The sequence below is a fragment of the Schistocerca cancellata genome, chromosome 2 (assembly GCF_023864275.1).
Source record: "Schistocerca cancellata isolate TAMUIC-IGC-003103 chromosome 2, iqSchCanc2.1, whole genome shotgun sequence".
NCBI classification, from domain to species: Eukaryota; Metazoa; Arthropoda; class Insecta; order Orthoptera; family Acrididae; genus Schistocerca; species Schistocerca cancellata.
In genome coordinates this window covers 1,082,749,296-1,082,763,294 of record NC_064627.1, presented here as the reverse complement: position 1 = coordinate 1,082,763,294, position 13,999 = coordinate 1,082,749,296, and the positions used below count along the sequence as shown (strand labels likewise).

Here is a 13,999-nt window from a genome sequence, read left to right as displayed (position 1 = left end):
ATCACATAGGGCTGACAGAGGGTATTGGACGTATACAGAGGAGGGCAGCACGAACGGTGACAGGTTTATTTGATCCGTGAGAGAGTGTCACAACGATACTGAAGGAACTGAACTGGAAAACTCTTGAAGACAGACGTAAATAAATTCTGTTAAGGTCTCGAAAACCGGCTTTAAATGATGGTTCTAGGAAGACACTACAATATCCTACGTATCATGCACATAGAGATCGTGAGGATAAGATTAGAATAATTACTGCGAGCACAAGGCATTCAAACAATCATTCTTTCCGCGATCCATACGTGGTCCTCAATAACTGTTACAGTGGGACCTACCCTCTGCCATATACCTCTCGACGGTTTGCAGAGTATAAATGTAGATGCAGAGTTCCAAGGCCCGCACCAAACCCTGTCAGGAACGGAGTGTCGTTCGCCATGGCTACACGCCCTGGAGGAGCGGAGCAGCCCGCGGAACCTCTGCGCCCAGCACACGCACCTAACACAACCGCTGCGACAACAACACAGTCGTCCCAGCCAACACACGACACTGCAACCACATTGGTACCAACACCAGCCCCCAAAAACAAGACAACCCCACCCCCTGAAGCCACTGCCTGCGAACCTACACATGACACACAAGAAAACACACTCACACAAGGAACCCCAGAACCAAAAAACCAGAGAAGGCGTAGGCGAACACGAGGAAACAGGAGCGGGAACACGCGTGCACTACAACAAAATACCCAGAGACAACAAAACAATGACACACAGACACACAGTCAGCAAGCCAGCGACACCTGCACACACACACTACTCCACCCCCCCGCCCCCCACCCCACCACGTCTGACACACAGGCACCTCAAAATGTTGCACATAACAACAACACAAGCGCCAGCCCACACAACGCCAACACCCGCACCAGGGGCCGCCAACACCACGACCGAGCCACAGGCCGACACACACAACACCAACACAACATTTGAGGGCATATTGGAAACAATATTCCCCCATCACACGACCGCTCAGATCTTGGCGGTCGTCGCCACACTCTTCACACGGCTCATGACTGCTCAACCTGGGCAGTACTGGGCCGCCATACAAACAGCGTTCACCACACTGTTTACACCCATACATGGATAACACGCCACACCCCGCCCCCATCGCAAACAACCAGACACTGACACGGATCCTGTTCTGGAATGCAGACGGGATCAACAACAAAAGGGTGGGATTTGCCGCGCTCATGGAGCGTAAGGGTATCCTTATCGCCCTGCTGAGCGAAACTAAGCTCAAACCACGCAACCAACTAAACTTCTCCGGCTACTGCGTCTATCGTACCTACCGACCGGACGGCTCCGGTCACGGCGGAACAGCCATCATCATACACAATGACATAGAACACACAAACATAGTGCTCCCTGAACTTGAAAAACTAGAGGCAACCGCCGTCAGGGTCAAGTTCAACGGAGCCTACACTACACTGGTGTCAGTATACAACAGCCCTCAAAACATTAAAACACGCGACATCAGCACAATACTCAACATATCACCGCGCGTAATAGCCGCTGGAGATCTTAACGCAAAACACCCGGACTGGAACTCACGAATACGAAACTCCAACGGCAAGAAACTATACGAACACGCACTAGGACGAAACTACATCACACTAGCGCCGACCGAACCGATGCACATTCCCTACCGGAGGGGCCACAGGCCAGACGTGTTAGACATGGCCCTCATCAAGGGCATAACAACGACACTCAACGTTGCCGTTGAAAACGATCTGCCCTCAAATCACCAACCCGCTATACTGTACATAGAAGAAACACTGCAGCACATGGAACAACGCAGGATGTTAGACTACAGGCGAGCGAATTGGACCCAGTTCAAGGAGACGCTTGGCAGTCGCATCCCACCCACCCACGCGATTAACGAGACAGCCCAAATTGACGAGGCAGTTGAAACCCTCACCGGCGCCGTCCAGGACGCAATAGCCGAAACCATACCAATCCGCACACCACAACAACACAGTGCTGCCCTGCCCCAGGAGATCCTGGGCCTAATCTCAATGAGGAACCGCCTCAGGAGACATTGGCAGCGTACCAGGCGCCAGCACTTCAAACAGCACATTAACAGGCTCCAGGGTATAATCCGGGAAAAAATACAAACATTCAAGACACAACAGTGGGACCAGAAACTCGAAGGGCTGGACACCACGCCACCTGGCGTGTGGCAGCTAGTCCGACACTTCACCTGGGAGAAACTGTACACCCCCATGTTACAAGGGCCCGACGGACCAGCATATTCTGCGGAAGAAAAAGCGGAAATGTTGGCCCTCACACTCGCAGCGTCATTCACACCGAACCTGGATCCCTCAGACCCAGCGTTCACACTTGCTACGGACCAGGAGGTCACACGCATCTTGGCCCAACCGGCGCGCAACAACATCCGACAAGCTAGTACAGCAGAAGTCAAATGGGCCATCATGCATACCACCGCTAGGAAGGCCCCTGGTCACGATGGCATTCAAAACCGTGTCCTCCAGGAGTTCACGGACAAAGCTGTAGACTACCTAACACACATCACGAATGCCATACTCAAGCACCAACACTTCCCCGCCTTTTGGAAGACGGCCAAGGTCCTGATGTTCAGGAAGCCGGGGAAAGACCACTCCCTCCCACAAAATTACCGACCCATCAGTCTGCTGAGCGCGCTCAGCAAGATCGTCGAGAAGGTAATATTAAAACGACTCACCAGGCACTGCATCACAAACGACACCCTGAGACCGGAGCAATTCGGTTTCAGGAATCACCACTCAACAATACAACAACTCCTCCGCGTCGTTGAATACATAACACACGGATACAACACAAGCAAGGCAACTGGGGCGGTGTTCCTGGACATCGAAAAGGCTTTCGATCGTCTACGGCACAACGGCCTAATACGCGAACTTAGCGACGCAGGGTTCTCCGACGGGCTCGTACGTCTCATACACTCATATCTCACGGACAGGAGTTTCAACACCGAGGTGCAGGGCAAACAATCGACACGACATGGTATACAGGCAGGAGTACCCCAAGGAAGTATCCTAGGGCCCTTACTGTTTAACCTCTACATTAACGACCTCCCAGCTACACATAACACGACGGTAGCAATCTACGCGGATGACACTGCCATCCTTGCGCAAGATTGGAAGCCGTCTAACATTAACTCCCGACTACAGACTGCATTCAGAACGGCGGAGCCTTGGTTGGTGAAATGGCGTGTTAAACGTCGACAAGTGCGAGGCCGTTCTGTTCACTAGACGACCGAAGCAACTGCGCAAACATCAGCACTGCAACCCAATAACACTACACACACGCCCAATATGTTTCCGCGAGAAGGTCAAATACCTCGGTGTCTGGCTGGACAGGAAACTACTCTGGGGGGACCACATTCAACACGTGACCAACAAAGCTAACGCGAGGCTCAAACAACTCTACCCTATGCTTAACAGGCGTAGCACACTGAACAGGAGGGTGTCTAGGTCCATGTACATGACACTTATTAGACCCCTGATGACGTACGCAGCCCCTGCCTGGGGACACGCTGCGCCAACTCGCCTGTGCCGTCTGCAGCTCATACAGAACAAAGTACTCAAAATCATAAGCAACGCTCCGCGCTACACACGCATCGCGGACCTTCACCGGGAATACCGGCTAGATACTATCTTGCAGGTATTCCAAAAACTCTCCACACGACTGTACAATAACACGAGACACTCGCGCAACCCGTTTATCCTTTCTCTGGGTAACTACGACCACAACCATAGATGGAAGCATAACAGACCAAAGACATTACTGGCTAGGAACTAAATATCTATGGTCCATAGAACGCTAACACGACAGTACTGGCGAGCCCCGGCAACATAGTTACTACTGGAAACCCAGATGTGCGACCAGCCGAAAAACAGGCAACCGCAGGGAAACCGTACTGTACACAGCACGCAAACCAGCCACACACACCCCCTACACCGTCCGTGAGCCGATTTATGACCGATCGCCCACTAATCTACAACGACCTTGAACTGTTTCAGGGACGCAGCAAGCGCCGCAACAAGCTCCAGCAACGACAAAGGTAACGATGCACGATACCTCGAACTAACATAACCGCACCTTGCATGGACTGTCGCAGATAGCAAGCCGCTACTGCCCTTACTACCCGCCCTACTGCCGCAGAGGTTTTTTCCCTTGGCTCTTGCCTTGGCGCTTTTTTTCCTCTGCCCTTACAACCGCTACCCTTCAATCGTTTTCGACCACTTCTATCTCCTGATGGACCATGTTAATGAGTAATCTTACCCAGACGCATGGACAACATCACAGCCCGCATCCTGTGACGCCTGACTCAAAAACTAACATGTTTACGGAGGTGACAGTAGAACTTTCAGTTTAGTCACCACGTTGGTGTGGGCGTGGAGGGGCCCCATCCTTTGTGAAAAAAAACGAGTTCCAGATGCAGATGGACGGTCATGAATAGGACAAACAGAGATCGCCTAACCGTTGAGAGGCGCATATCTGATGTAGACTTCGAGGTACAGCTTAGTGACTTGAATTAATGCTTGGTCTCAGGGTGATATGGCTTAATAAAAGCTTCTCAGCCTAGCACGCGCGTAAAGTGGTAATACATACACGAACTTTCGGCTGAGTAATCTCGGTCATAGCCAAGTAGTGACTGGCTAGTGGATACGTAACCACTTGAAGCGGTTGGTGGTTATATTAACCACTTGGTGCGACTATAAATTCGAGACAATTTTAGTTAGCTATCTTACTTTTGTGATAACTATTCAGTGCGGAACTGTCTTTTCTGTCTACAAAAATCACGAAAGTCGTAACGACGTCCCCAGAATCATGCCTGGCGCTACCTGGCAAGTGTAGACTGCGTCATAACAGCACACCAATGTGAATTTGTGAGTCACGAAGCGTCTGAGTTAACATTTGACTGGAAATCCCGAAGACTTGCTTATACTTCGCTGCTTAATGTGAGGCTTGACCTGGTGGTGAATCGTGAATACTGTGATGTTGCCCCTCAGAAGTATCTAATAATCACAAAACTTTAATACTTTTGACTCACTAGGATTAGTCACAAGTTTCGCCCCTGGAACTAGAAATTCTAACTGTTATCGGCAATTGAGACCGGACTAATCCATCGGGTCTTCTTCAGCCTTCATAGTAGTGGCCGAACGAGGACCCTGCGGGGGACAGGGGAGGGCTGCTGCGCTACTACCCCCACCATTGTGCGATTTGCAAAGGGGGGAGACGGGTTCCCCCCCTTCCCGTATCAAACCATTAGACCATCCCATCCTCTTATTTCAAATCAGCCATACCAGCCAGGCGGTTCTAAGCCCTTCAGTCTGGAACCGCGCGACCGCTGCGTCGCAGGTTCGAATCCTGCCTCGGGTTAGTTAGGTTTAAGTACTTCTAAGTTCTACGGGTCTGATGAACTCATAGTGCTCAGAGCCATTTGAACCATTTTGAACCAGTGGTATTTGCTTCATGTTCACTGGGTATGTAAAACTTAACATTTAATTTAAATTTATGGAGTCATACTGAGAATGTATTAATACACTGTCACTATTTTAAAGTCAACACGTTTGATAATTAATTCTGGAAGAAGCGTTATACGTTTAAACGTTTCAAACTAAATCGTCATTCTCGTGTTGCCATTGTTGCATTAATCTATGCTCCGACATCCGTTACTTGTGAGGTAGCGTGGTAAGTAGCATTATTGGTGAGTTGAGTGCCTCCGAGATCTACGGCATAGCAGCACAACAGCGGTGCGTTTCCGGATATATATGCAAACGTTGGTGGTCAGGATACTAGCAGCCGTGGTAAAACAGTTAGAATAGTCAGAGAATTAAAAAAATAACGTTAACGATGGTACTAACAAAGACAAAGATGTTGACTCTTTGAGGACTCAAAACTGTAAGAAGTCTCAACATAGGATTGGGAGTAATAGAAGGCTTGACATTATAGTAGGAAATTGTGTTCCTTTACCACGTTTTCAAAACTGGTGAAAGACTAAGTTATGGCTGTCTGTCGATGACAGAAATTTGGTAATATGCACAATGTGTTCAGAAGTTCGTGAACTTTAAGTGTCAACAAGGAAATGCATGGTAGTTACGTTGTTTGGGCTGACAAAAATCAGGGGAAATCTCACAGCAGGCACTCACCCTTGGCGGGAGACATTATTTCCCAGGCATCTTTATGTGCTCACTGTGCGCTGAGAACTGAGAATGAGTGACGTGATGCGATCGACGGGCATACTAGAGACACTGTCCAACACATTTACACAAAGTTTATCGGATATATCACTGTTATTTCCATTCCGCGATCGATTGCACCTTACTTTCTTTACACGCCTTTGTATACTACACCGTTCCTGGTTGACACATTAGACATCGACAGCCCAACAGATCAGAGAACGATATAATTACGGGTATGCCTAAACAAAACGATCCATTTCTTCCATACTGTCACGTCTCAGCTTCGATCCTTCTGATTGTATCCAACCGATTGTCGCATACACGCCACTCACTGCCGTCATTGGTGTCGGTGGTCACTTGATTGTCTGGTAGGAGTTACACACCATCTATCGTGTTTCAAACATATCTGTGCGCTACGTTAACAAGTAACTAACATTTTGTTCAGTGTGGTTATATACGGGGTGTCACATGTGTAAGTGCAGATATATCTATTGGTGACTGAGTACGGTATATCGAATAATATTACATCAGTATTTATGTCATTTGCAGACTAATAATTGTAGCTGTTACCTGACATATGTTTTTAGGTTGGTTAGTATCTTTAAGTACGTGTGACAGAGCAATCCATTAGTTTCCCTGGGCAGCAGGTCAGGTGTTCAAGTGCGGACACAGGGACGCAAAACAAATAGTCTATATTGATAGCCGTAGTCCACTTAGTGGTGCAGTTACGACAGCGCAGAAAACATCAGGTAGTAAAGAAAGTGACGAGTTTGCGGGAATACAGTTAGGTGCAAAGGAAAAACAAGTAACACACTGTAGTGGGTACTTATTAAGATACAACGATCACAGTATCTGCAGTCAGAACGCTAACACATTCTGTATACACAAGCTTCAGTTAAGATTCTTCATGGAAGAAGTGTTGCGAGTGAATTAGCAAAACCTTAGTCTCCGCACGTACCAGATTCAGCCATGTGAATATATCCAGTCTTTCTCGCTACTTTCCTCCAGATTCTGTAGATGTGTTGCTCATATAACTCGCGTGCGATTTTCGTAGTTGCTCGTTGTTACAATCTGTTAGAAGGCTGATCTCTAAAACAGTCTTTCCAATCCACTGGTTCTTGTAGCATGCAATGGTGTGAGACTTCACTATTACATTGACACAAAGAACGACAATATCGGCTGTAACAGCCAAAAGGCCAGGAATGCTGATATGTGCGTGTGCGTGCATATGTGATTGTGTGTGTGTGTGTGTGTGTGTGTGTGTGTGTGTGTGTGTACTCACTCGCAGGCCCCGTGGCGACCAGCAGCAGCAGCAGCAGAAGCAGCGAGGCAGCAGACACGTCGAGCACCCAGCGGCCGTCCATGCTGAAAGTCGGGTTCCCACTGCGGCGTTAACCGGCGGCGCTCGCTATTTACGGCACGGCTGCCAGAGGGGAACCGGCACTCAAGGTCGGCGGTTACACGAGCTCGCGGCCTCTCATCTCCTAGCGTCACTCACAACCTTATGGGTCCGACCTTCTGCGAACCCCTCATTCCTGGAACTGATCTCAGCTTTCGACCATAATTGTCTCTGGATACAGATAATTAGCATTATTTTTCCATAAACAGACCTCAAGGGCATAATGGCTGATACTTCTTACTGAAATTATAGGCTACTGGCCATTAAAATTGCTACGCCACGAAGATGACGTGCTACAGACGCGAAATTTAACCGACAGGAGGAAGATGCTGTGATATGCAAATGATTAGCTTTTCAGAGCATTCACACAATGTTGGCGCCGGTGGAGACACCTACAACGTGGTGACATGAGGAAAGTTTCTAACCGATTTCTCATGCACAAACAGCAATTGACCGGCGTTGCCTGGTGAAACGTTGTTGTCATGCCTCGTGTAAGGAGGGGAAATGCGTACCAGCACGTTTCCGACTTTGATAAAGGTCGGATTGTAGCCTATCGCGATTGCGGTTTGTCGTATCGCGACATTGCTGCTCGCGTTGGTCGAGATCCAATGACTGTTAGCAGAATATGGAATCGGTGGGGTCAGGAGGGTAATACGGAACTCGTATCACTAGCAGTCGAGATGACAGGCATCTTACCCGCACGGCTGTAACGGATCGTGCAGCCACGTCTCGATCCCTGAGTCAACAGGTGGGGACATTTGCAAGACAACAACCATCTGCACGAACAGTTCGAAGACGTTTGCAGCATCATGGCTGCGGTTACCCTTGACGCTGCATCACAGGCAGGAGCGCCTGGGATGGTGTACTCAACGACGAACCTGGGTGCACGAATGGCAAAACGTCATTTTTTCGGATGACTCCAGGTTCTGTTTACAGCATCAGATGGTTGCATCCGTGTTTGGCGACATCGCGGTAAACGCACATCGGAAGTGTGTATTCGTCATCGCCATGCTGGCGTATCACGCAGCGTGATGGTATGGGCTGCCATTGGTTACACGTCTCGGTCAACTCTTGTTCGCATTGACGGCACTTTGAACAGTGGACGTTACATTTCAGATGTGTTACGACCCGTGGCTCTACCCTTCATTCGATCCCTGCGAAACCCTACATTTCAGCAGGATAATGCACGACCGCATGTTGCAGGTCCTGTACGGGCCTTCTTAGGTACAGAAAATGTTCGACTGCTGCCCTGGCCAGCACATTCTCCAGATCCCTCACGAACTGAAAACGTCTGGTCAATGGTGGCAGAGCAACAGGCTCGTCACAATTCGCCAGTCACTACTCTTGATGAACTGTGGTATCGTGTTGAAGCTAAATGGGCAACTGCACCTGTACACGCCATCCACGCTCTGTCTGACTCAAAGCCCAGGCGTATCAAGGCCGTTATTACGGCCAGAGGTGTTTGTTCTGGGTACTGATTTCTCAGGATCTATGCATCCAAATTGCGTGAAAATGTAATCACATGTCAGTTCTAGTATAATATATATGTCCAATGAATACCCGTTTATCATTTGCATTTCTTCTTGGTGTAGCAATTTTAATGGCCAGTAGTGTACGTTTGAGAGATCGTTAAAAAAGCTTTAACAGCACCTCGAAAAAATAAATTTATACAATCAAAGGAGAGACTTGGGAAACGACTAAGTACGAGAGATCAATCATCACTTAATAATTTTTTTTTTTAAGTGATCAGTCTTCTGACTGTTTGGATGCGCCACAAATTCCTCCCTTATTTTAACCCGTTTGCTTTTCTGACAATATTTTCAGCAGTTAGTCTATCAGTGTTACTAGTTTCGAATATATTTTATACCTAGTATTCAGCAGAGTGGCGCCCCTATAATTTCCGCTGTTACTTCTGTATCTTTTTTTGTAAATAGGTTAGTCCTCTGGAATATTGTTTGTCCAGCATCGATTAAGAGGTCTGCGAAATTTGGGTTTCAGTGTGGGAGATATATATTTAATCAATTCTGTTTTAATTCCACTGCTGCCCGGAATCTATGTGTATCTTGTCATTCCTTCATTTCTATTCGATCAGCTGTTGTCGATTCCTGCACATCTAGTATTTTACGTCGTCTCTTGCTTCGAAAGTTTGTTATAGTAGTCCAACCATTGCATCTTATTTATCAATTTATTCTCACATAATCCTTTATACATTTATTCAAATTCTTCATCATTGTATAAACAGATTCCTCCTTTTTCTTTCTGTCAGTCTATCTGTACAATCGTTATTTTGTTCTTCATTTCTTTTGCGTTGTCATAAAGCCTATGGAGTTGCCTACTCTGTTACAGTTTTGATATATTTCTAATTCTGCTCTAGATTTTGACGTTCTTCTACTTTATTACAGAATTTATTCAGTCTCTCCCCATACAGTTTCTTGACGGAATTTTGTTTTTGCTAACATGTCTTCAATTTTTTATTCTCATGGTTTTCAGAAGCCTTGTTTATCGTCCATCGTGCTCTAGCCTGTATCTCTGCCATTAACAAATAATGATCAGTATTCAGTTCAGCCACCTCCATAAATATGTAAAGGTTACAGTCCTTTTCGATTGTCGATTGCTGTCCTTTTCCGGTCTAGGTCAATCTTCGTATCTCCTTGTATCGCAAAAATGTAATCGCTATTCGGAAGTCATCAAAATATGAATACTGTCATCTTGTGTATTTCCAAAAATAGTTCAAATGGCCCTGAGCACTATGGGACTTAACATCTGAGATCATCAGTCCCCTAGAACTTAGAACTACTTACACCTGACTAACCTAAAGACGTCACACACATCCATGCCCGAGGCAGGATTCGAACCTGCGACCGTAGCAGTCGCGCGGTTCCGGGCTGAAGCGCCTGGAACCGCTCGGCCACCGCGGCCGGCGTGTATTTCCAACCCGAGCAGTGACGTCTCCTCCAATTAGGGCTAAGTCGTTTTATGGAAGGTGCCCTCAGTCTCTCACAAGAGTCCATAGAAGATTTCTGAATCCTCCTCATTTCCATTTTCTGGCGACTACGTACACAAGAGATTTAAATATCCAGTTTCTGCTGTAAATCTGTTACGAACCTTTCATTCAGCAACGAGTATGAGTGTATCTTCTTTTTCGATTTGTTCTTTTTGAAAATTGATACTGTTGCTGAATAAATCGTAGCGTATTCTCCGAAATCTTTTGAGCCCTTTAGTTTTCTTTTTGTCCACATTGTTAAGCCATATCTGTTTCCTTCAAAGTAAATTCGATTTTGTTAGGCATAATTCCTGTATATTCTAGTAGTATTTCTAAGAGAATCTAATCCTTCATTCAAAATCTCTAATGATTTTTTTTCAATTCCAGTCGTCATAGTTGTTCAGTCCTTCCACAGAATCTTTTTCTGCGTGTTATCAGGGATAAACTGTCCACCCGTCCGCAGTACAGGCGCCGTGCGGAGTAAGTCACACGAGGGTGGGCTACCGCCTCTAGGTATCGCATCGTGCCTGATTTTTCGTCGGGGTTGTCTGCCTCAGTCGGAAAGCCCCGGTTCGGAGCTCCCTCCCTACTGCTGTTCTTCTATGGGTTGCATTGCCTAGGGACAACGCACCCTTCGCCTTCGTGGATATAGGTGGAATTTGCTGGTAAAACTGCTACGAGATCGCAGAGGCATTCCTCAAGGATTTATTGTTCTGACTCACACTGCACGGGTCAAGTCACTTGGGAACATACCAGCCTTTAGTTCCCTCCATCATCTTGTGAGTGTTTTCCATATATTCCTTTATTCAGCGATTTTGCGGAGAACCTCATTCCTTATCTTATCGCGCCCTTTGGGCGGGCTGAGCGAGGTATGTCACTGACATCGATAGTTTCTGTCTCTCTGTCTCTCCTCCACGACGCTATGGTTCACTCCAAGACGCCTGGACACTTCCGTTCCTGCGAGCCCTTCCTGGCACAAATTAACAATGCGGACACATTCGAACCATGGTATTGACCGTCTAGGCATGTTGAACTACAAACAACACGAAGCGTGTACCTCTTTCTTGGTGGAATGACTGGAACTGATCGGCTGTCGGAGCCCCTCCGTCTAATAGGCGCTGCTCATGCATGGTTGTTTACATCTTTGGGCGGGATTAGTAACATCTCTGAACAGTCAAAGGGACTATGTCTGTGATACAGTATCAGCAGTCAACGTCTATCTTCCCGAGTTCTGGGAACCGGGGTGATGCAAAACTTTTTTGATGTGTGTATTTTGGATATTGTCATGTGTAATGATCATCTGGGGTAACTCATCTTTAAGAAACAATGTATTAACTGCTCAAAAATTTTATGTAAGAATAATACGTGGTGCTCACCCACGATCATTTTCTAGACATCTCTTTATAGAGTTGGACATTCTGACGACTGCTTCGCTGTATATTTATACCCTCATGAAGTTTGTTGTAAATAATCCACTTCAGTCCAAAAGGAAAAATATGTACATAATTACAATACCAGAAATAAAAATGACAGTTATTACTCAACGTGAAGGTTATCTTTAACACAAAAGGGGTACACAATGCTCAACTATAATTTTTGATCACTTACTTAGTGATACAAAATGTCTTACAGGCAGCAAAGTAAAATTTGGAAACAAACTGGAAAAGTTTCACCTCGACAACTCTTTGTGCTCCATTGACAATTTTGTATTATTGTACGTGTAAAAGATGATGGGTAGGAATTACTAAGTCACATCTACACATTTGAAACAAAAACCTTTAATTAATTTCCTGTGTGAATGTAAAATGCCTCGTTCCACATCATTACGATTTATCGTGCAATATGATCCGTGAAACACGAAACTAACTCCCACTTGGTTATGGTATATATTGTACCTCATCCATCTTTCTCTAAACCTTCTATTTTTGTCAGTATTTCGATCATCTAGAACCATTCTATGTCAATGAATCCAATGAAAGTGTTGTGTTTTTCGCAAGTGTTGCTTCCATCTTCAAATGCAACGTCACAACTACCTCTTACTTTTCGCAAAGCCAAGTTGATAGCCTTCTATCAGCTCTTCGATTTTCATACTACTTTCCCGCGTGTTATTCCTGTCAGCAACTTAGAAGCGTGAGAGGTTAAGCTGAATGCGAGTAAATTCTTGTACATACCTGGCCTTAGTGTCTTCAGGATTGCGTAGATGATATTTTTCCTAGAGTCTGTTATTACGTCTCCACTTTCATACATTTTATTTACCAACATTAATGGTAGGGTGATTGGTACTGCCCCCCAATGATCTTAGAAATTCCAAAGGAATGTCATCTATTACTTTCGCCTTATTTGATCACAAGTCTCTCAAACCTCTGTTAAACATTGCCTCTGAAGCTGGATATCCTGTGTCCTTTATAGGGACCTTATTTCTCGGCGAGACGATCTCCTCGTAGAGGCCTTCGAAATACACTTCTTTCCTGTTCTCTCCTGTGCGTTGCACAGTGGAATTTCCCATGCGTTCTTAAAGCTTCCACCTTTGCTATTAATTTCACGAAGAGTGGCTTTGACTTTTCTATACGCTGACTCAATCCTTCCGACGACCATTTGTTTTTCTAGTTCTTCACATTATTCCCTAAATTTTCTACTTCTTCCATTCCCAAGCCGGTTCTATGACTGTATTCTTGTTTTTCCTTGATTATTTTTGTATTTCTCTCTTTCGTCTATCAGTTGAAGCATTTCTTCTATGAGCCAACGTTTCTTCGGCCTTACCTTTCTTTTATACATGTTTATCCATCCAACATCTTTTTATTGCCCCTTTTTTAGGCACGTCCACTCCGCATCAACTGAACTAACTACGGTGGTATTCATTATCACAGTGTCTACACCCTTAGATAACTTTGAACACGTCTGTTCTCAGTACAACAGAATCCCAGTTTTTCCACATTCGTTCTTCAGGATAATTTTCGTAAACTTCAGTCTACACGTCATCAATACTAAATTGTGATCCAAATCTATATCTACTACCGGGTACCCCTTATAATCTAATACCTGATTTCAATATTGTGTACTGACACAAGGAAAGCATCTCAGTTCATTTTATAATTGGTTGTAGTGTTGACATACATTGAAATCCCGGTGCCATCGTACCGCAGCACGCCGCTAGGAGAGCGAAGTCCAAATGGCGCAGACCATTGGTAAAGTACAGCTGTGGTAATCCACCATGCTTTGCTCCCCTATCGGCGAGCTACTGTGCTGGGGCGGGGTATTTAGTATACACCACGACTGCTGAAGTGCAGCAGTAAGCAAGTAAAAATAGATAGTTTCTTAACTTTATTTTTTTGACATGTTAATTAAAACTGGTATGATAGGAGATGTGAAGGAGTGGTAA

The 13,999-nt window shown here is 45.9% G+C and overlaps 1 protein-coding gene across 1 annotated transcript in view; it reads right to left on the bottom strand.

Annotated features, from left to right (window-relative positions):
• The window catches only part of LOC126149809 (uncharacterized), a 70,849-nt gene extending 63,193 nt beyond the window's left edge, over nucleotides 1-7,656 (bottom strand). The window contains exon 1 of the mRNA XM_049915835.1: nucleotides 7,521-7,656. Within this exon, the coding sequence (XP_049771792.1) occupies nucleotides 7,521-7,602 (82 nt within the window). The 5' untranslated portion in view covers nucleotides 7,603-7,656. The remainder of the gene's footprint in view (nucleotides 1-7,520) is intronic.
• Nucleotides 7,657-13,999: the final 6,343 nt, after the last annotated feature.